Raw genomic sequence first — 24,520 nt, 5'->3', positions numbered from 1 at the left:
GTTATCGGACGAAAGGGAATAACCGTTTTTTTGTTGCTTTTTTCTTTCAGATTCACAGTGACCAAATGCCCTTTAAATGTGACTATTGCCAGCGGCTATTCAAGCATAAGCGTAGTCGCGACCGACATATCAAACTCCACACAGGGGACAAAAAGTATCGCTGTCCCCACTGCGAATCTGCCTTCTCTAGAAGTGATCACCTTAAGATTCATCTGAAGACACATGATCATGCTAAGCCTTTCCAGTGCACCGTCTGTAACCGTGGTTATAACACCGCGGCAGCGCTGACTTCACATATGCAGAACCACAAAAAAGAATCTGCCCACACTTCCTCTAACGCCCAGTCACAGTCGCAGTCATTCCGATGTCTCCAGTGTTCGGCGTTTTTCAGCACCGCTAAAGATCTCCAGGTAACATAAACAGTTACACTTAACCTTAGAAACCGAGGGCGTTTCCGTTACAATGCATGTTTTGCACCTTCAACTTCACTAATATTCATTTCAGGAAGAATGTGTAACTGTTGTTGTAGATGTTTAAATAAGCAATGGAAAGAAGTAAGGGGAACAAAAAAAGTTGAACCAAAGAATATTTTCACAATTATTCACTGCTTTTTATCACTTACATTTCTCTCATATTCATAATTTTCTCTTAATATATTTTAGCTAAACTTGTACAACTCAATGAGTATAATACTTGAAACTTCTATATTCAAACTCTTTTTAAAAACGTTTTTAGAAAACGACCTTTAGATTCCAGATACATATATAAGTATAATTTTTTCGTATGTTGGTAAACGTTTCCAAAGTAAAGAGCTGATCTTTGTTTATTTCTGTTAATGGGAAGAAAGTCCATGGCCAGGTGTGTTAAGGCGTTCGACTCCTAATCTGAGGATCGCGGGTTCGAATCCTGGTTGCACCAAACAAGCTCCCCTTTCAGCCGTGGGGTCATTATAATATACGATCAATCTCACTATTCGTTGGTAAAAGAGTAGTCCAACAGTTGGTGGTAGGTGGTGATGACTAGCTCCCTTCTCTCTAGTCTTATACTGCTAAATTAGGGACGAGATTCAAAACAAACAAAAGCTAAGAAAGTTTAGTAAAAAATTTTCCATGAACCAAATTTTTACTTCAAATAAATTGTATTTTTTTCTTTTTACAATTTCATTATAGCTCCTGAAATATTTGGCAATTCGAATATCAAATTTTTAGCAATATGTAATTCACACACATACATATATATATCACCTTCGTATTTTGCTAATTTTAAAATTATATAATTTTATATACTTATATACATATATATATATATTAGCAAAATACGAAGGTGATAAAATAAAGAAATCAGATTTTTAGAGAAAAAATAACTTTTAAATGAATTATTTGGAGACGTTTCGAGCAAACGTTTTAAGCTTGTTTCTTGCTTGAGAAAGAGCGAGTGCTCTAAACGTTGCTAAGTAAATAAATTACTATCACAGTTTGTTTGTTTGTTTTTGAATTTCGCATAAAGCTACTGAAGGGCTATCTGTGCTAGCCGTCCCTAATTTAGCAGTGTAAGACTAGAGAGAAGGCATCTAGTCATCACCACCAACTGCCAACTCTTGGGCTATTTTACCAACGAATAGTGGTAAACTATATTACCATTATATTATAACGCCCCCACGGCTGAAAGGGCAAGCATGTTTGGTGGGACCGGGATTCGAACCCGCAACCCTCAGACTACGAGTCCAACGCCTTAACCCACCCGGCCATTCTGGACATACATTACTATCACAGTGAATTAAGATAGTTTTCTTCTGTAAAACTATAATTTCATGTATATATATATGTGTATACTGTGTTTCGTTCGTTTACTCTCCGTAAACATCATTTGTAAAACATGGATGTAAAACTCCTGAGTGAATATCACGACGTCACTGATTTCTCTGCTCAAATATTCAAAAGTTACGTATATCAACTAATAAATTACTTCTATCAGTCACATTACAGTCCGTATTCATTTCACTGATCACGCAGCTGAGTTAGGTAATAAAACTTTTTATTCAAAATTCCTTCAAAATTTCTAGTGAAAATTTGCTTACGTAATTTACAAAATGTTTATTTAAAATTAAATTATGTAAGTTCTCTGGACTAACTTTACGAGTACTCTTCTCCCACACTGTTGCAAAGTTCACGATTATCACGTGGCTTTAAGTAACTACTTAGGTTATATTACAGCTTTAAATCAGGAGATAGCGCCATCTACTTTTTATAATTTATGTTCTTCAGGTAAAATGGCCTTGGTTGGCTTATTCTTGGTCCGCTGAGGACTTCCAATAAAATAACCTTAAATGTCAACCCTGCTTTAATTCATAACCCTAGCGGTTCCTTCAGAAACACTAAGTTAATCCTTTATAAGCCATATTACATGACGTATTTTTGATTTCTCTGTATAACGCTTTTCGCAGCCACAGTGAAAAGGTAAGCACAAATCATGCAAAAAATATACACTAAGTAAAATTTTACTTGTTTTCAACTAAACCTGCTATAGAACATGTTCTTATGTAGTTGGTACTTTAAAAACTTCTCGACTCTTAGAATAATTGTGTAATGTCTTGCATTTAGCTTGTTAACTTTTCAGTATATACTTTAGAGTTGATATTCCTGTTTGAGTAAAGTTATTTTAGCTAATATGGATTATTTGTTGTTATTTTTTTTAATTATGCTCAAAACTACACGAAGGCAGTCTGTGCTAGCCGTCCCTAATTTGACAGTATAAGACTAGAGGGAAGGCAGCTAGTCATCACCACCTACCGCAAACTCTTAGACAACTATTTTACCAACGAATAGTGGGATTGATCATAACATTATAATGCCCCCACGGTTGAAAGGAGGAGCATGTTTGGTGCGAGGGGATTCCAACTCGCAGCCCTCGGATTATGAGTCGAGTGCCTTAACCATTTGGCCATGCCGGGCCTTGAATATGTTTAGTTATACTTGTGAACCGTGTGAGACATTACCTAATTGTGTAGAAGTCTGAGTGGTTGTCATTTTGTAGTTTCAAGCAATATACTTGCATAATGTTACAGTGTTAATTTGCATGATAATTAAATTGGAAATGACACGAAAAATAATCCCGATCAGTTGGTGGATAATGTTAAGGGAACCATGCTCACTTCTTTATACAATCTAATACAAGCTTTTCGATGTAACAGCGTAGGTTAGAAAGTTGACAACGCAGTCCAAGAAGATTTCATACGTGTTTCGTGTGACCTATCTCAGACTGAGCACTTCGTGATATCTGTAACTTACCACAGTCCGGCAATATGACATTGAGTTTAATACTGTATTCGTATATCATGAAATGTATGTCTTCGTGTCGGAATAATGATAAAATAAGACAAAGATGGAATAATTTAAACAATTCCCCCCAAAAAAAAAAAAGTATAGATTTCCTCAACCATACCATAATTCATGATGATGAGAAACCCACTTGAAGTAAAAATGTATTCTCAAGACAGCTGGTATTGGTATTAAAACTTTAATTAAAATAATGTACAGAACAGCGTTTCGACATTTTTTGGTTATATTAAGGTTAACAAAGAGAGTTTTCACATGGATATGGACATATATTTTTGGAATTATATTCAAAACTTGACTTAACATGTAGTTTCCAGAGTGTATTAAATGTTGGCCCCATTCAGTTTTTAGCCTACCATATATTTCATCATCGTTATGGCTTACAAAGCCGGTCAGTCTATTGTGTTTAACCTGGCAAGTAAGTCTGTGATTATTATCAACTGCAAAACGCCAGAAGTGTTCAGTACTGTTTTAGAATTCCCGTGATCTCTAGACACATCTCTGATAATATATACAAAAGAAGTATATTAATTTATAAGTTTTTCGTCAACATAACAGGGCATGAAATATGTGATCGAGTTCATTACGCTGTTGCTTTCGTTATATGAAGTTGTAGAACCTTTTCTTTGTGTCTGTATTGCATGTGTATTGAAATTATTGAAAATCTTAGAATGAATCTGTCTCCTAGAATCTTTGACACAACCCATTTATTGTTCTAATTCAATCAAAAGACTCTTACTGAAGTAACGAATTTTCATAATGATTTTCTTTAAAAATATATTTTCGAAGAGCGAATGTTTTAATTTTCAAAACATTGTTTAAAATAACGTAAAACATTAATAAATGTTTATTTTTTTTTACTTTCTTCTCCTCACATCAAATAAACAAACGTTGTTTGTATCAGAATCTTACTACCCGGCCGTACCTGTTCGGATCAAATCAGGTACCTTTTAAAATCAGATTTCGAGTCTGCTATTATGATGTTGCTTCCTTGCTCTTGTGTTATACATTCTCTCAATCTACACGTTTGCTTTTGTAATACCGAGGTATACAGTCTTATAATGCTAAACTGTTACTACTGCAATATTGTAATATACAATTTTGTAACGCTACTCTGTATGCAGTTTTACAGTACTACACTGTTGCTGCAGGTTTTATAAAACTACACTGTTGCGACTGTAATAGTTTTACACTTGCACTGAACAATTCCATACCTCCTTCTACTGAAACTTGGTTTATTAATACAGTGCAGCACCATTTATGTCTACATCTAAAAACCATATATTGTTCAGAACATTTGTGGTGATCACTGATGTGCAGTACGATTGTAGCTTTACTTCTATATATTCTATTCCTGAAATACATTGCTTTTATCAGTATATAAGGTCACCATTTAATCTACAACTATTTTGTTGTTGTTGTTTTTCAACAAAGTTCGACATTGTTAAATGAAAATCATTTTCAGGTAAATGTGTTACAATGGTAATTTAATTAACATGATTCAGCGGTTTGTTTTGTTTTGTTTGTTTTTTGAATTTCGCACAAAGCTACTCGAGGACTATCTGTGCTAGCCGTCCCTAATTTAGTAGTGTAAGTTTTGTTTGTTTGTTTGTTTTGGAATTTCGCACAAAGCTACTCGAGGGCTATCTGTGCTAGCCGTCCCTAATTTAGCAGTGTAAGACTAGAGGGAAGGCAGCTAGTCATCACCACCACCGCCAACTCTTAAACTACTCTTTTACCAACAAATAGTAGGATTGACTGCCCCACTGGGAGGGCGAGCATGTTTAGCGCGACGCGGGCGCGACCCGCGACCCTCATAACCAGGCCAGTAGTGTAAGACTAGATGGAAGGCAGCTAGTCATCACCATTCACCGCCAACTCTTAAACTACTCTTTTATCAACGAATAGTGAGACTGACCGTCACATCATAACGCCCCCACGATTGAAAGGGTGAGCATGTTTAGTGCGACGGGGATTCGAACCCGCTACCCTCAGATTATGAGTCGAACGCCTTAACTCACCTGGCCATGCCGTGCCGGATGGAACCATGTACGTAACAGAAAAACGCATGTATTTCTTACATATAAAACAACAAAATAACCATACATTACAACAGCAACGAATTATGAAGATTGTTGTTTGTAATTAAGCACAAAGCTACACGAAGAGATATCTGTGCTCGACCCACCACGTGTATCGAGAAACCCGGTTTTTAGCGTTGTAAATCTGCTACTGGGGGGACAGTTATGAAAAAGTAAGTTGAAATAAATGGATGAAAACTATCGTTGAACCTAAAGGCAAAACTAACTTTTAGGCAGGCTAGAAATATGTTAAAATAAAAGTAAACTGCATGGAAAAGCGTAAACTTATTGACTCCCTTTCACCTGAATACTGCCTACTACGATTTTGTTGATGGAAGTTCTGAAGAGGAATAGCTGAAGATAGACGCAGAATCATCCAGAAAAACTTTAAATCTACTGCTAGCCCGATAAGCGTTAACCAAGGTACTTTATTATTCAAGTGTTTTGTGGCAATTGTGGATATTAATAAATTATCCTTACTCCTCATCAGTGATTCAAAGAATATTTGGATAACGCTGAATTGCGTCTGACGTCACTGTCCTGAATAGCTATTTATACGTGTAAGTGTGGAATACCTTTAACGTTATTGTGTTAAGTTGTGTGAAAACCATTGTCGTTATGTGTAATACAAGTTTTCTAAGGCTTGTAAAGTATGGCTAAAATATTACAGTAAGGAGACAGAAGTTGCATCATTGCAAGATCTCGATGAAAATGAGTGTATGCTTTAATCTTTAGCCATATCATTCATCCGTGACAGAGATAATGTTGTAAATACTTGAAAAATAAGCAAGTAAATACAATAACAACTTATTGTTCTTTGCTGCGGGAATATTTGTCATTATAAAATCTGTGGAAAGGGACTCTTGGATTAATTAATGTAGTGGGACTACTTATGATCAACTATAACATAGTAATGTATTACCAGAATTAGCTATAATCTTAATTAGATGCTATAAAATTACTTATCGTGAGCAGTAAACAAAAAACAAAACAAAACTGATTCAATAAATCAATGATAAGTTAGGGGACATCGGTATTGCTTTGGCAAATAATAAGTGGACAGAGGATTACCCTAAGATACACTATCTAGATTTAGTTATCACAATATTACACCAAATTTGAAGCTTGAAATCAGATATGTTACTATTGAGAACGCAACATGTCGATAAAACATCAAACATGACATTTTAAAGTTACTGGCAAACAAAACTCTCTTTTAAGAATCTAAATTTAATCACAGGAGTGACATATTACGTCACAAAATAAAATTGAGTTAACAAATGGATAGATTGCAATGTCATGTGTATAATACCGATCTTCTACATTTTCGAGGTTCAACAAATTAGTTAACAAGAAAGTTCAGTAGTACAGATTGTAAGCCTCGCAGCACGGCTACTTTAAATGTGAATCGAGTAGGTTGGCAATAAATTGAATTCAACGAACGCATCTGAATTCTTGTGGAAATTAAATCGTTTTAGGTTAATTATATTCATGTTATCTGTACAAATCTATATAAAATTGTTCGTCAGGTTCACAAACGTTACCAGTGTGTGCATTTAGAGGCTCTTATTTTTCGCTGTTATTAGTAGTTGCTAAATGTATACACCAGTTACGTACATTGCTTGTAAAAGCCCCATGTACTGATAGACACGTTTCGAAAGTTCTATAAAAATCTTCAGCCACTACATTTTTCTCTTTTTACATTAAGGGTGAGCCGATTGACCAAGAGGTACAAACTAAAGACTGTTAGGGGTGAGTCGATTGACCAAAAGGTACAAACTAAAGATATTGCTAATATTTCTCTTTTATTTTCTTTTTTTTTCTATTTTATTGGTCATTTAGTCAAGCGTTTTTGCATGTGTTGTATTTTTATGAACTTTGTTGGTTTGTTCGTTTTTAATTGAATTTACGACCATGTCGGATTTAATTCGAACTTTGAACCTAGAACCATGCAAGACACTAGTTTTGTATCTAATCGCGAAATATTCCAACTTCTCTACCCAACAAAATAGAAGTATGCGATACAAGTTTGTACGTGTTAAATTATGACTTTACCTGAATAGCTTTTCAGTTCTTCAGAATATAGAGTTAAGGTTAATGTTATGTAAGAATTTTCTCTCACAAACATTCAAGGTTGTAATTGCATACTTAAAAAAAAAAGTCGCCTGTGTTATTATTCTAGAAATAATTATGTCCTTGACAGTTTTGAGATTAAGAGAAAAGACGAGATGTCCAATTTCATACGTGAGAAAGCTGTATTAGTTGAACTAGAACTTCTTAATATATTATTAGTAACACATCAGGCTTAAACAAAAACGAAAAGATAACTCCTTTCTAAATTATTATATATAGTGAGCCACTGAATTTATTTTTAAAATGTTACAATAGTTGTTTCAGTGAGTTTTAATGTGATAAACATAGTGGTCTCTCGCTGAGACAGCGTTAAGTCTCAGAGTTACAACGCTAAAATCAAGGGTTCGTTTCCTTCGGTGGACACAGCAGATAGTCCGATGTGGCTCTGCTATAAGTAAAACATACACACATAAACGAAGTGTAATGTTAGTTTTCCTTTCTTCCTTTTTATTGTATATGTGTAGATTACGCGAAACATTTACAATTCATTGGAGTGTGTACTACTGTCATGAACAGTTTCACTCATATCGTCTGGTTTTCAGAACCCCGTGAAAGAGTTGACACGTATTTAGCTACGGATTAGATACAGTAACGTGTAAGAAAAGGAAATACACACATGCACGTTATGTATTTTTCTATCCGCTCGTTTCTACGTCTATGTACATATCATTTATAACATTATTTTTCATGACAAATAACACATCTGATATCTCTCAGGGCAACAATTATAATTAGATTTCACGGCTTAAGCCATAAACAATTACAAAATCTCTTTGAATAAACAAATACTTGTACTTTTCTAATTTTTATGGTCTTTTATCACATGACTGTATTCAATTATTTTATCAGAACTACACAACCTGAAGGATGGTAGTAGATTTACTCATCTTTCCCACGATAAAAATGAAGGATGAGAGGTTTTTAGATAATACTACTAGTTATATTGTCAGTTGGATTGAATTTCTTGATGTGCTTTTACGTATTCTTTTGAATACTTTGTTGTTTGGAACAGTATCTGTTCCTTCCATTCCTTCAACGTTTACAGCTTGTCTTTATTATTTTTTTTTGGTAACACTTGTCACTGGCGGCTCTTTTTAACTTGATAGTAGAGTCTTACTACCGTAAAATAACAGTTGTCAAACGAGTTTTAGATATATTGGGAGAGGTGCAGGCCTGTCGCATGTAATATTCAATTTGGCGTGGCAGGTGAAGTCTTCTAATTATAGGTGGAGGACATAATACGTTTGAAAGAGAGAGAAAAAAAAATATATATAAAGTCATTTCTTTGTTTCCTGTTTCCTCTTTGATTGGCGTGAGTAGGTAGGTACTGAAACTCATTTTGTCTATAAATCAGAGTTATCTGTACCTATCTGAAGTTTTACTTGTTTTCTTTTAATGTAGTGAAATGGATTAGAGTGTTTCTCTTTCTGTGATAAGTTGGAAATTAGGTTACGATAGAGACCCAACATTTTCGTGTACGTGCTAGCCAAGTTTAAAAACGTATTCTTCATAGTTCTCATTTGGCGATATATTTTCTTCTCATGTAAATGAGAAAGAAACGACAATGGCTGTAACTAGTGAAAATTTATTCAAGGGCCAAACACCTGCAAGCACAAATGGCCAGCCTTAAATATTGTACATCTTTTCTATATGGGTGTAAAATTATACAGTATATTAAGTTTAGTTTCAAATGTTAACCGAGGTCTAGATCTCGGTGACCTTATACCTGGTTATATACGGCCACAGTAAATAATAATATGTTTTGGCATTGTACAAAATATTCTAAACCTTCTGCTCGACAGAGATAAAACAAAGTATAGCTATATATCACAGCCTTTATGCATCTATGAAGTACTGAACGCTACATAATTAATAATAGTAAAGCAATGTAAGATTTTTGCCCAAATTTACACGAGTGCTTTCTGCGCTAACCATCCCTAATTTAGCAGTGTAGGACTAGAGGGAAGGCAGATAGCCTGTTGGGCTGCTCTTTTATCAACGAATAGTGAGACTGACCGTAACTTATGACGCCCCCACGGCTGAAAGTGCCAACATGTTTGGTATAATGGAAATTCCAATCCGCGACACACAGATTGTGAGTCGAGCACCCTAAACATCTGGCCAAAAGATAGTTAGCATTTCTGTCCAGTTTTGGGAATATACTTATAATTATGTAAACCTCTTGTATATAACTACTTTAAAGTGATTCCCTGTCTGAGCACCAAGCAACACACGAAGAGATAAGAATAAATTGATAAACATGACTGTTTATGCGATTTGAGTTACCCAGAAGTGCACAATAGTTTTAGGTACTGTGAAAATAAAGCTATAATAACACATACGAAAAAGTCTTAATTCCAGAAAATACTGTTAACGAAAGGTTTAAAGATGAAAATACATTCGTAACTTAGTTTTCTTTGAAGCAAATTATTAAGTTTCTCAGATTTTATAGCGTTGATACTATACTATTGAAAACTAGTAAGCATTCTGGGGTGATTCTAGGTTCTTTTAACAGAGCGTATTAATAATACGGTTAATTACTGTTATTTTACACAAAATTTTTTCATTTGTTATTTCATTTCAAAAATAGTTATATTAGAAGAAAGATTAACCTTTTTTTCCGTTCGACTCTATTTTTGTTGAGACATTTTTACAAGTGGATGACATTCTAAAATTACCGCTACCACCCCCCATAAAGGCTAAAATGCTACTTAATACACGGTTATTGTTTAATTTGTACGTGAAAAATATTATACACTTTCGCTGATTTCCAGAAAGAGAGGAGCTAACTTTCTGTTTTACGATGTACAATATAAACGTGCCTGTTGAAGTTCTATCTTCGAGAACTCTACTGTAACTGAGACCGCTGTATTGTAATTGAAAAGTGCTAGGCTTTGGATCACACTATTTATACCAGTGGAGGCTCACCCATTCCTTCCCTCTTGGAGGGCAGTTTGTTCCAGTTGAAACCGCTAAACTTGGATCAATGTACAGATATGTAGGAAGAACAATAATAAACTGATTTTAGATTTTACAGTACAGTGATTCTCTCAACTTTCTTTAGCTTTGGAGGATTATAGTTTGTGAAATAAAGACTGTGATTTAGATTTCATGTAGAAAGGCTGTGTGTATTTTGTTTAGTAACAGGCAACAATAAGTGAAAATAAAATAGTTTTTTGTTGCAAATAGTATATTACCATATTTTGTAGGAACTCGAGTTGTCTGGTCACCTTAGTCACTATACTTGTGACTTTTCTGTTATAAACATGAACGTCCCCTCACTCATTATGACTGTTCTAATGATTTGAAAACTTACAAGTGGGCTTGAAATGTTACATAATCGCTCAAGAATGACGTGTAGATATTGTGGGATGAGTGTAATTAACAATCTATATATAAAGCACAAACATAAGTATGTTTGTCTGTTTGTTCGTTATCCAACTACTCCTGTGTCGCTAGGTTAATCTCAACCAATCTTTGTAGGGTGATGGTTTGGTAAAAAGGCATGTTGATGGGGGACCACAAGCCCTTCCACCCCATTGTTGCTGTTATTGAGCATTTATTATATTTGGCGTTAAGTTAGTGTTAACTACATTCGTAGGTGACGCCATGTCCTAACACCTAAGGCCCGGCATGGCCAGGTGGTTAAGAGTCCGAGAGTCGCGGGTTCGAATCCTCGTCACACAAAACATGCTCTCCCTTTCAGCCGTGGGGGCGTTATAATGCGACGATCAATCCCACTATTCGTTGGTAAAAGAGTAACCCAAACGTTGGTGGTGGATAGTGTTGACTAGCTGCCTCCCCTGTAGTCTTACACTGCTAAATTAGGGACGGCTAGCGCTGATAGCCCTTGTGTAGCTTTGTGCTGCGCGAAAATCAAAACAAACCAAACCTAACACTCAAATCAAAACAAGAAAACAAACATGCATTTTCTATTAAACAACATATGCACAAGGTGTTGGAGGGACACGCACAAACGTCTTATATATCTCAGAGAGTGCATTAACACTCTGTATGAAGGAATGCAACGACAAAAGAAAACTTTAGTGCCACTTTTGCAACAAACTCAACTAGAGTATCTACTGTATCAGCCACCATAAGGCTAACATGAAGAACCGTTTCTTGAATTATATCAATTCCTACTGTGACCCGTGACCTTTCAAACTCTACGGTCAATGACCCTCAATTAAGTAATCCCGTGAAACACTGTGAAGGACATTAAGAGCTGGGTTTTGAGATCGGGTAAAAGTTTCTGACTATCCCTCGTTGACTTTCTGGTCCCAAATTTTCTTTGTATTTTGAAATATTTCACACTTAAATTAATGCTATGAATTGGATTGTATTTGCGAACAGAAAGCACTCGCTAACGCCACCACTTTCTCCACTATCTCTTCCAACAAAGTCTCCCCGACCATCACACGGTGTATAACATGTTATGAGTATATACGTATTGAGTTTTTAAAGCTGATAAAAACTTTTGGTGATGTAATAATGAATACTGTAATAGGCTATGTTACAAATAGCATCCGCTCCTACATTTCTTTAAAGTTTATAACCCTTACTAAGGACGGGTATATCAGCTTGCAACAAATAAATAACGACTTAACTCTAAATTCTAAGGTCCATATTTCTCGTGTTAAGATTATCGTCTAGAATTTCAATAATATACGAATATGTTGCTACTTTTTTGTTCACAACTTCCGATTCTGAAATTAAATACGGTATTTAAATACTAGGCAAATTTTCAAAAGCCATTTTAACATTTAATTCAAACTATACTGCCCCTTCCAATGCCACAATGGTATGTCTGGAGACTTATACTACTAGATACCGGGTTTCGATATCCGTATAGGCAGAGCACATTGTGTAGCTTTGTGATTAATTACAAACAAACAACTAAATAAAAATATACTAATTGTATTGTAAAAAAAAAACAAACGTGTAAAATAATTTCACCGTTTTCAGATAGAACGAAGTATACTTTAAGAAATACTTTACAAAATATTTTTTTGTTTTTAATTCAGCACAAAGTTTCACAATGGGTTATCTATGCTCTGTCTACCACAAGTATCGAAGCCCTGTTTTCCACTATTTTAAGTCTGCAAACACACCACTATGCCACTGGAAAGGGGTAGACTCACGAATTATATGTCTTCAATGTGACATAAAAGTAACACTAAAATGGCTATTATTTTGATAGTTAAAAGAAATTGGCACTTGAATAATATTCAAAAGATGTATTAGTCTCACATTCTTGAAAATAGTTAGTAATGCTTCTGAGTTTTTCTGCTACTACACATTTTCTAAAACATAATTCAAAGAAACGTTACAACATGACTTAAGAAAAAGATTTTTTCTTAATTTCGGGGAAAGGTACACGAGGGCTATCTGCGCTAGCCATCCCGAATTTAGCAGTGTTAAGAGTAGAGGGAAAGCAACTAGTTATCACCACCTACCGCCAACTATTGAGCTACTCTTTTACCAGTGAATAGTGGGATTGATCGTCACATTAAAAATCCCTCACAGCTGAAATGGTGAGCATGTTGTGACGGGGATTCGAGCCCACGACTTCATATTACGAGTAGAGCGCCCGAATCACCTGGCCATGCAGGGCTATTCAGTCAAAATAACCACCACTAAACTTACAAGTTCTCTTAAATAATGGTCAGCCGGTTAGGCTGAAAATGATTTTAGACTTATAACTCGTTCCTAAGTCTTTTATATGCTCTTACTTAAGTTGTAATTGTTGTTCATATTACGGTGGTTTGTTTTGACTTTTTGTTTATTTTTTTCGCGCAAAGCTACACGAGAGCTATCTGCGCTAGCCGTCCCTAATTTGACAATGTAAGACTAGAGAGAAGGCAGCTAGTCTTCACCGCCCACCACCAACTCTTAGGCTACTATTTTTCCAACGAATAATGGGATTGACTGTCACATTTTAACGGCCCCACGGCTGAAAGAGGGAGAATTTATTGGTGTTATTACGGTGGAAGTAATGCTTATGTAATTACTCATACGTTTTGCCAACAGATTTAAGTAATCGAGAAAACATATAATATTATAAAGGATCAAGGGTATGAATATTATTATCGTAATTTGGACAGCAAAGTTAGTTCAATATACGAAGGTTTTAACATAGTAACAAATAAAGATTTAGAGGTAATCCCACCCTCTACATCCTGCATCTCATTGACCATAAGAAAAGCAACCTTCAAACTTTGGCTTTGAATTCCTTTAGAATATTCAAAATTGTCTAAAGTATCAACCTGTCTAGATTGTTTGAGAGTGACTCAATAGGAATAATTAACCAATTGATTTTACTAAATCGAAATAGGGTTAAGTTCAATTTTGACCCTTTTAGGACATTCCACATAGTTCATAGAGTTTACATACAAATTTTACTTGAGATTGGCCCAATTGGCTCAGGGCAGCTAGGATGCAAACAAACACATTTCATTTTTATTTATATAGATTCACTCGGAAATGGTTTGTTGTTATTTATTTTTGTTAAGCACAAAGCCAAACAAAGAGCTACCTGTGCTCTTCCAACCATGGGCATTGAAACCCATTTTCTAACAGTATGTGTCCACAAACATACCACTGTGCCACTGGGTATCAGAAATGTTATGTATATGTACAAGTTGAATATCCATCATATGAAGGGAAATAATTATTTTTTTTCTTGTCAAAATTATATATAATAAATGTTTCATAAACATGTTTTCCAACAGTTAATTATAATGTAGGAACATTACATGTAAAGAGAATGGCTATCCTATTTTTAGTATTTCACGAAAACATTTTTATGTGTATTTCGTAATCTCCTTTAAGTATTGCTTGATTATCATTTTGACTTTTGTATATTTTTAAGTTACGTTCTTCGTAATAAATTTTTATAGACTAAAATATGTGAAAAATTTATTATCGAAAGCGTATTCCTACTCAGTCGACTGAAACATTGCGAATTATTAATTGTGATGGTAAAGGCAGTGCATTTTATTATGAATATTAGGGTATTAACTTTTTGCTGTATTCTTGATTTTGGCTTTGTTATCCTGCTGAGCTGACGAAGTGCGTTTTCATATCGACATTTACAGTATTGGAATGTGTGGCCTGGCATGGCCAGATAGGTTAAGGCGTTCAACTTATAATCCGAGCGTTGCGGGTTCGAATTCCGGTCGCACCAAACATGCTCGCCCTTTCATCCGTGTGGGCGTTATAATGTGACGGTCAATCCCACTATTTGCTGGTAAAAGAGTAGCCCAAGAGTTGCCGGTAGGTGGTGATGACTATCTGCTTTTTCTCTAGTTTCACACTGCTAAATTACGGACGGCTAGCGCAGATAGCCCTTGAGTAGCTTTGCGTGAGCCCCCCAATGTCTGTGGAGTTACAACGCTAAAAACCGGGTTTTAATACCCATGGTGAGCAGAGCACAAATAGCCCATTGTGTAGCTTTGTGCTTAATTCAAAACAACAACAACAGCTTTGCATAAAATTTACAAAACAAACAGACATGGGAATGTGCTGCGGGTAAAACATGCGAGTTATTAGGTTGTAGGTGAAGGTATCGGACAGGTGAAATTTGATTATTTTACGTTAGTATGTCTCCGTTATAACTAAGTAAACATAATGGTGAATTTCAGCCAATAATTGTGATTTTGTGTCTGAAATACCGACGTTGGGTTGCATATATACCTGATGGAATTTTATTATTCATTATGATTGCTACTAACTTACACCGAAAGCCAATTATATATCCGAAGTAAAACATTGTCAGATATATACGTGTGTGTGTGTGTGTGGCTGGAAAATAATTAACAAAGACAAACTTGCTTCCCACAGTAGAAGTCCCTTCATTTGGCAGAAGCTGAGTGTTGATCGGTACCGCAACGACCGAGCTCGTTTGTTTGATTTTTTGAATTTCGAACAAAGCTACTCGAGAGCTATTTGTGTTAGCCGTACCTAATTTAGCAGTGTAAGACTAGAGGGAAGGCAGCTAGCCATCACCACCCACCGCTAACTCTTGGGCTACTCTTTTACTAACAAATGTTGGTATTGACCGTCACATTATAACGCCCCCATGGCTGAAAGGGCGAGCATGTTTGGTACGACCGGGATTCGAACTCGCGACCCTCAGATTATGAGTCGAACGCCTTAACTCACCTGGCCATGCCGGGCCTGCGACCGAGCTATCGGCGTGACAAAAGAACGGTTTTTCGTCTTTATATAGTAGATATATATGTGTTTGTTTGTGTGTGAGAGAGAGAGTTTCTTGGTTCAGACTAGTTAACTTGTGTTATAATATTTTTTGGGAATGGCGTGAAAACAAACTTATCTGTGGACGTACCATAGATCAATATTTTTTACATAGACATTGTATTTGCAAGGTATGTGGTGCCATCTGTCCTTTGTTATAGAAAAATGTTTCCTCTGCTTCTCCTGTATAAACTTGAATATGTATTTTCCTAGTCTTTAACCAGCTATTTTTTACATTGATCACAACGCAAGTGTTGGGCGTGGAAAGAAAAAGAGAGTATGGGGCGACTCCTAGTGTCAAGTTAACTTGTTAGGTTTAAAAAATCTTCACTCTTTCTGCACCTGCCTGCAAGTAATTCTGCTTGCAGTACGGCAAAATATATTTTAATTTATAATTGTAGTTTTTCCCAATTATGAAACATTTTTACGCCATATTTTTATAAAGTCATAATTGTATTTCTAATAAATATATTTTTATATCATTTAGTGCATTTTTAACACATTTAATTAAAATAAACTTATTATCGAAAATGTTCCTCCATTGATAATTGCTGAGATCTAAGGCACGGGGATGGTAATATCCTTTCTTGTAACCAGATATATTAAGTACGTAAATACACATATATATATATATAATAACGTCATGTATATACTACATTTACTAGAGATAAATGAAATTGTTTTAAAATATTTTTTCTGTAATAATTTTAAACTATTTATAACAGTTAATAAATAAAGAACAGTCAGGAAGTCAAAGTCTCCGAAGGCCCACAGTTATACCAGTTTAACAGTCCTCTGGAATATTACTTTGTTCTATTCTTCAAATACTTATATTATTTGTCAGAATGTGACTAGATTGTCTATATCTATCATTCGTCTGACATCATTATTCGTGGTAGGCGATATAGCACCTGGCATTTTGTCTGCAGGTTTAAGTCAAAGAGCTAACCGGCTGTACTTAGCTGTTTGATGAAGTCATCAGTCTAATTGAGCTTTCTTTCTTTGTGTGTCATCAGACCCACGTCGAGACCCACCGTGAAGGGAGTGCCTCGCCGAATGAGAAAACGAGCCAGTGTGCCTTTTGCCATGAGTTCTGCCCTAGTCCAGGGGCTCTCCGACTTCACGTGGAACAAAGCCACCCCTCTGAGGCTCAAGGCAAATGCCCAGAATGTCGAGAAATCTTCCCTTCACTACAGGCCTTGGTCCACCATAAAAAGGTAAATCGTGTCCTTTTACCCCAGGAATTCCACGTTATGACTAGCTTGAAGAAGTGTTTCGTTTCGGGTAGTTTATCAAATTCGAAAATCTACAGCCTTCTTGGCTCTTGTCTTGTAGGTTCACAATCTACCTGCTTCTTAGAAATATCCCCAAAACACATTCTGATGTAATGTTATCATATACATAAATAAATAAAAATCGTTTTATTCTAATAAAGTTTTGCACTTTACGATAGTTACTATTTGTTACCTTAAACAAAACAAAAAATACACCCTCCCTATCGAATTGATGGAGTCGATATGTCACCTGATGCATGTGACGACTGTTTATTAAACATTAATTTTTTATGGCAAATTAATAATGACTTTGTCCTCTCTTAGGTGACTACTAAGCAATACTTATTGCGAGTGAATTAATTAAAAAAGGTATTATCCTTGCAAATAAAAAAGTGTTATGAATATAATAGCAAGCGATTGTTTTCCTAAATGCCCCAAAATAAAGGAAATAGTGTGTTAAGTTCGAAAAAAAATTTTACACGCTTTTCTTTATGCGTTATTCTCACTTTACTATCAAAATATATTTTTAAATACACAATTGTTATTTCCATTTCTAAATCAAAAGCTTCCATGATATATAATTTCCACTTTTAGTTTACATTTTCTGCATGCCTTTCCGTAGTTCGTCACGCGGTGAAACAATGGTAAGTCGTCGGATTTATAATGCTAAAACCAAGGGTTTGATTCCCCTCAGTAGAGACATCAGATAGCTCGATGTGGTCTTGCTATTTGAAAACACATATTCCCGTTGCTCATAGATTGCCTTGAATGTTTATATCAATAATATTCGAAGTTCAATCTGTGCCATGAGTACAGCGACGCAGGTAGCTTTGCGTTTAAGTAGAAATGATTTTCCACCTAATAGTTCTCAGTGCTTTACAAAAAAATATCCAAACTATTCAAATGTAAGTGCACCATCATGTAAGTCGAAACGTTCTCAGACTAAGAAGTTCAACGCCCATCTGAATGTTGGAAAATCTAAAAATTATAAAGTTTACCGTCTATTTTTCTTTTTTCACGTGTCTTGACTACTTGCAGAGGTTTTAGGTGTTTTAATAGCTTATTGTTTATATTTTAAAATACATTTTACTAAAGTTGTGCGATTTTCTTCATAAGTTTGTTCTGTTGTTTTATTTATTTTTCTTCGTGTTTAGAATTCACCATTAGATGTGATAATGTTACCATTAGTTGTGATAATATTACCATTAGTTGTGATAATATTACCATTAGTTGTGATAATATCACCATTAGTTGTGATAATATTACCATTAGTTGTGATAATATTACCATTAGTTGTGATAATATTACCATTAGTTGTGATAATATTTATTGTTATTATATACGTTTGCGCTTTTAATGAAATAATTCAGCTTTGAACGCTTCTTACCTAGATTCACATTGATGTGGAAATGGAAAATATTGATGAGACCGTTGAAAAGAAGAAGGAATCCAACAAGTTCCTCTGTGGATTCTGTGCGAAGAGTGGTTTTTCAACACTGGATTCATTACAGCTACATGTGCAAAAAGAACATGTGCCAACATCGGGTGAAAACATGGGCCATTTTTTACTAAATTCCCCATCATTTGGTAATATTCCTTCTTTAGCTCTTACGTGCCAGCAGCACCAAGTATATGGTATTAAAGGAAACTTTATTTGTGAGTACTGCAATATGAAATTTGGTAGCGTTCACAGTCTTCAAAAGCACACACTTACTGTTCATAGTTTTACAGATCTCTTATCAAAAATGCAGGAAAATATTTTTTGTTCAGAGTGCAAATTGGGATTTCCCACTTCCGGTGCTCTTGCAGAACACATTAATACGTTGCACGAAGGAAGAAAAAACGAAAGTCCAAATAATGACCCAAGTCCCTCTGCATCGAAAGATTCTATATTAATAAATACGTCTCTCAGCAACAATGTTGGATCCTGGGATAAATCTTCCATGCAAACGAAACCACAATCGGCAACTGAATCGCCAATAAATGAGACCGTTCCTCATTTCCCACACAGCGGCCCTTTATTGTGTAGTCAATGTAATGCAGCTTTTCCGGATTTTGAGTCTTTCCGGACTCATCTGAAAACACACTTAGATGCGGTAATTCAAAAATATACATGTAGTGAGTGTGAGGTCGAGTTTCCCACTGAGCAACAACTGAATGCACACGTGATGACACATTTCTTATCAACGTCAACAGAATACGGTTGCAGGTGTTGTCTTAAGCTTTTCTCCAAACCAGACGAACTACAGAAACATTTAATGGATATCCACGCTCACCATCTTTATAGGTGTTCCCTCTGTAAGGAAATATTTGATTCTAAAGTTAGCATTCAAGTTCATTTTGCCGTAAAGCATAGCAACGAATGCCGGCTCTTCAAGTGCACGAGCTGTAATGCAGTGTTCCATTCTGAAATGGAATTTCAACTACATGTTAAAGTAATGCACTTGTTTAAAATTCACCCTTTTCGGTGCCTACTTTGTGACCAATGTTTCTCAACGGAATATGAGCTTCAGTATCATCTGAACACTCATAAAAAACAGTTTTCATGCGCTGTATGTGATGAAGCATTCCATGTTGAGTTTCTTCTCGATAAACACATGGAAGTTTGTCACAACAGTGAAGTCAGGGGCTCATCAGTGGATAGTCTAAGTAACCAGCCGTCCATATCTACCGACGGTGTACAGAATCTTAGCCTTAAGCAATCAAATGATAAACCTGAGACACCGTTGTCCTCGGTGGAATACAGAAAACATTTCAGCTGTGAAATCTGTGACGGAATTTTCTCGTCAGAGACGCACTTGAGCTCCCATTGTCGACAAGTTCACAACATCCGAATTCCATGTTTTCAAAAGTTCGGACAAACAACTTTTAGTTTGTTTTGTGCCTACTGTAATGAATCCTGTAAATCTCGTACAGAATTGGAAAACCACATGAAGGCGCATACTGTCAGCCCATCTAAACATAAATGTAACATTTGTGATGAGATATGTCCCACTGCAGCAACTCTAGCAGAACACAAACTTAGCCACTGTAAAGTAATGACAGGAGGCGTGTGTGTGACATGCAAGAAAACTGTACAGAACGAAGAAGAATTTTATAAACACATTCAGGAGCACAACGCGAATGGACTCCCAGTTCCGTGCGTTGTTTGTCGACAAACTCTAATGTCGGACGTAGAAATCCAAGTTCATGCAAAGTTTCACTTGAAAACACGTGATCCTCTTTATCCTTGTTGCGTGTGCGCAAGACAGTTTGAAGCCAACAAGCTCATAATCACGGGGAAGCAAGACAACGGTCATACTTACATGTGTAAAGATTGTTTTCATGCGAGAAGCGAGGACCTGCGTTGTCCTGAGTGTAAGGTGAAATTTGAAACCGTGAGTGCGCTAGAGAAACACAAGCTAACTCATAAGAAGACGTACCAATGTATTAAGTGTCAGATGTCATTTGAAAGTGAGACAGAGATTCAAGCTCACGTTACTTCACACATGATACAAGAAGGGACCAGCCACGAGTGCAAGTTATGTCATACGGTCTTCGAATCTCCAGCCAAGCTCCAATGTCACTTAATTGAGCACACGTTTGAAGGTTGCAGCTGTTACACGTGTTACATGTGCAGTACAGTGTTTACAGCACCACATTTGATCCAGCAACACATGTTAGAACATGGGCTTAGCTCTCGGCCTTATGATTGCTCTCACTGTCACCAGAGGTTCTTCTTTCGCGCAGAGCTAGAAAATCATTCCCACATGCACAAGGAGAATATTGATAGTGGGGAACAGTTAAACTGTCCAGATTGTACCAAAGTATTTAATAGCATTGTTAACCTCAACAATCATCGTAAGATTCACGAGCAAAAGAATAACACCTTGAAGTGCTCATCGTGCCCAGAACTTTTTCATAACTCAGCAGACATGCAACAGCACTATTTCCGTTATCATGGAGATTCTGAGCTTGATGGTAAAAACAAATGTTTTCCTTGCACGGAATGTGGAAAGGAATTTCCCTGTCTAAGTAACCTTCAGGGTCATGTAAGAATTCACGCCCAGGGAACCAAGTATACTTGTCCAGAATGTAAAAAAGAGTTTGCTCTCTCTAGAAACCTAAATATACACTTACGTTCTCATAGTGGAGAGAAACCTTATGAGTGCCCCGTTTGTAAAAAGCGCTTTGCTCGTAAAGAAAATCGAAAGGCACACCTAAAGTCTCACACTGGCCTTAAACCTTTCATGTGCCCACACTGTGGAAAAACGTTCTCTCGCAAATGTCATGTTAAGGAGCACATGCGCATTCACATTACTTCTACCACCCATCCCTGTGAACTCTGTACCGAAACCTTTAGATCGCTTAAGCAGTTAAAACGCCATCTTATGGACGCACACCAAAAACAGTATGATCACGTATGTTCTGTGTGTGGAGATGTTTTCAACCAATCAAAAAATCTTCAAACCCACATGCAAAACAAACACGACGTAAGACCAACAAACAGCGAAAACGATCTTATAGACGTCCTGTCCGAATTTTCTCCCAGTCAAAGTTCAGCATCTGGAGATATAAAAGATTTTGAAGGAAGTGAGACAAATAGTTTAGTAGAAGAAGGAGATACCAGGGGTTCCTCAGTTTCTGCAACACAGGATAAAGTAACTCTTCCAACAGAAGTTGCAGCATGATTTCGAAAAGGATTAAACTCTTTTTATAGATGATGATTAGTTTCTGTCTGCCTCAAAAGTGACCTTCAGCAGAAACTTTGGTGCTGAAATACCATTTTGTTTATCTGGGAAAAAAAGTAAAAACAAAGTGGTGTATTGTAAATACTGAAGAGTTTCTATACTTGTTTATATAATATTGTCTTTTGTGCAATTATGTTTTGTACTGAATTCCTATATTTTTGCATTCCCTGTCACAGAAAGCGGGATGTTATGGATAACTCATTATTTATTGATTTATAAATATGTAATTGAAGTAAACCTTTTCAATGAAGTTTCTCCTTCTATAAGGCAACGGTTTGATCGTTGTTTCTGTGAAAATATGTCAAGGATAAGTCATTTGATACAACATTTCGTATATAATTATAATACCTCTTAACCGTGTTGATGGTTTACCTTTATTCAGAAGTAAGGGATAAAGAGTTTATTTGTTTGGGTTATGTTCCTTAAAAGTCGGAGATCTCCTGTATAAGAAGAGTTGTACGCTTTATCGGTTCTGGTAAATTAAAGATGAAATTTGTCAATCAATTCTCTTGTCTCTTTGTTGTTTGTTGTTAACACTAATAAAGTAGAAGAGCATAAGAGGTTTAAATGTTACCCGTTTTAATGTCATAGGTATAGAGAGATTCACTAGATTTGCTATCGGATATTATATGAAATATAATATATATTTTATTTACTAAATGGTAATGTTTCTAGTAAAACCAAGAGTACAGGTTTAGTTACGTATATCAGTATCTTGGACCTTCCAAAACAATTACAGAAAACTAATGTGTAAGAATAATTTGCAAATACTAATAACATGCTGCCAAAGATAGAGAGTGCCTAGGAAAATGTCGCATTTTTATTTCTCAGGAAGGATATAAGCAGTACAGTGACATTGCTATCAGTGTAAAACCAAAAGCCAGAACATTTTTAATACATTGCCCCTGCTTGGTCGTTTTGTAAGCGGAACCACTCGATAAACTGAATATTAAGGACAGCAAGAAGCTCCATAGCAGTGCCTTTATTTCTAAAGTGAAATTCAAGGTTAAAAAAAATAACTCTTTGACACCAAATGTCTTGCTGAAAAATTGAACATATCTCTTTTCACCGTTAGAAAGAGGAAGAAGAAAAAACAAAGTGATTCATAAGCCCTGAAATTTATAAGCTTTGAAATTTTCGCACAGGTGACTGAAAAGCTAGAACTAGATAGTTTCTGTTTGACAGGTACATGCCAAATCTTCTAATGCTGATTCAATAAACTTGGTTCTTTCATCTTATTAAAAGTTGACGTCCACGTTCAATGGAGAGTCAGTGGAAAGTCTGTCAAGAGACCCATTACATGCGTAATCATGGTAATCGAAATCAGAACGATTGACGACGGAGAAAGTAGTTCCAAAGAAAGTACGGGACTTTGAACATAATCCTTAAAATATGTTATTAACCATCGCTATTAAGAACCACTTTCGTAGCAGTAAGATAAGTGAATGTGAATATGACAATTTTAAATTTCAAATAATAAAGTAACTTAAAACTATTTTAAAAATGAAATAATGGCATGATTTATGACTCACATTTACTATTAGAATATGCCAAGTAAAGACTGCATCTGAATGTTTGTTGCGATTGGCGAGGCCTAATGGTCAGCGAGCTTAAACTGTAAATCTGCAAAATGTTTGAGTTATGAGAGCACTACAAGAATGGCTGTTACTTAGTTAATTACGTGCCGTGCATTTACAAGGCACGTGGGTCAGTGCCTTCAAACTCCAGTTTCAAGTAGATGAAAACGACGTCCCATTCCTTCTGGATGGGATTTCAGTCCATAGTGAGGCAGTTCTCATTTAACACCTGGTATCCATCACACAGCTGGTTAGACTGGAATAAGGGAAAGTAAAGTGTTTGCTTAAGAACGCAACTGCACGACACAGGCCAGCCTCTAACTCGCAACCATCAGACAAGAGTTGGTGAAGACTATTGTTGACCAGCTGCTTACCCTTCTAGTCTTACAGTTCAAAATTAGAGGCATCTGATAGTGATAGCTTTGGTGTAAAATCTCTCACAAAATTCTGAAACAAGCAAACTATTTTTGGTTATGAAAGGGATTTTAAAAGTGTGATACTGTCACATCTCGACACGATTTGAAGACGTAAAGTTCAGCAAATTTATTGACCTTTATTTCAGATGCACTACTTCTTGTATCACTTGGTATCAAAATTTATTAAAGTATTAAGAAAAACCACTGATCTCAGCAGATTTTAGCTTACAGAAACTTCATAGTAACATAAGTTCCAAACTTGATATTTTCTTTGTGAATTGCGATTTCTGCAATACATATTGTAAGTTATTTTATCTTCTTATCCACCATACTTCATCAGTATCAAGTATGCCAAGTTCTTGTGCAACGTCGGTTATAACTCGTACTGGTAATTAATAGCAATTTATAATCATTGCTATTATAATGCATTATTTCTCCTCAAAAACATTGTGAAAATGTTTTCCAGTGAAGTTACATGAATATATTGGCTTCATTTTCTGCCATTGACTTTTAACTTTCTTACTTTCAATTAATATTGATAATGTAATAATTAATAGCAAAATGTTAGAATTTAGAATAAATATTTCCACACAAAAAGTAATGTTATTGCATTGTTTATTGATACTAAATATGTGGAGTTATACCAGTATGCAAATATTGCGTTTTAGTAATAATATTTTTAATTTTAAAAATAATGAAAATATCTCTATTATATTAT

At 35.7% G+C, this 24,520-nt stretch overlaps 1 protein-coding gene across 5 annotated transcripts in view; it reads left to right on the top strand.

Annotated features, from left to right (window-relative positions):
* LOC143249496 (zinc finger protein 423-like) overlaps positions 1–22,313 on the top strand; it is a 199,075-nt gene extending 176,762 nt beyond the window's left edge. For all 5 annotated transcript variants that reach the window (XM_076499439.1, XM_076499430.1, XM_076499459.1 and 2 more), the window contains 3 exons: positions 51–410; positions 16,822–17,022; positions 18,471–22,313. In XM_076499439.1, coding sequence (XP_076355554.1) covers positions 51–410; positions 16,822–17,022; positions 18,471–21,749 — 3,840 coding nt within the window. In that variant the 3' untranslated portion in view covers positions 21,750–22,313. The remainder of the gene's footprint in view (positions 1–50; positions 411–16,821; positions 17,023–18,470) is intronic.
* Positions 22,314–24,520: the final 2,207 nt, after the last annotated feature.

This window comes from Tachypleus tridentatus, chromosome 1, assembly GCF_004210375.1.
Source record: "Tachypleus tridentatus isolate NWPU-2018 chromosome 1, ASM421037v1, whole genome shotgun sequence".
Classification (NCBI taxonomy): Eukaryota; Metazoa; Arthropoda; class Merostomata; order Xiphosura; family Limulidae; genus Tachypleus; species Tachypleus tridentatus.
Note: the sequence above shows the minus strand (reverse complement) of the source record. Positions and strands in the feature narration are given on the sequence as shown.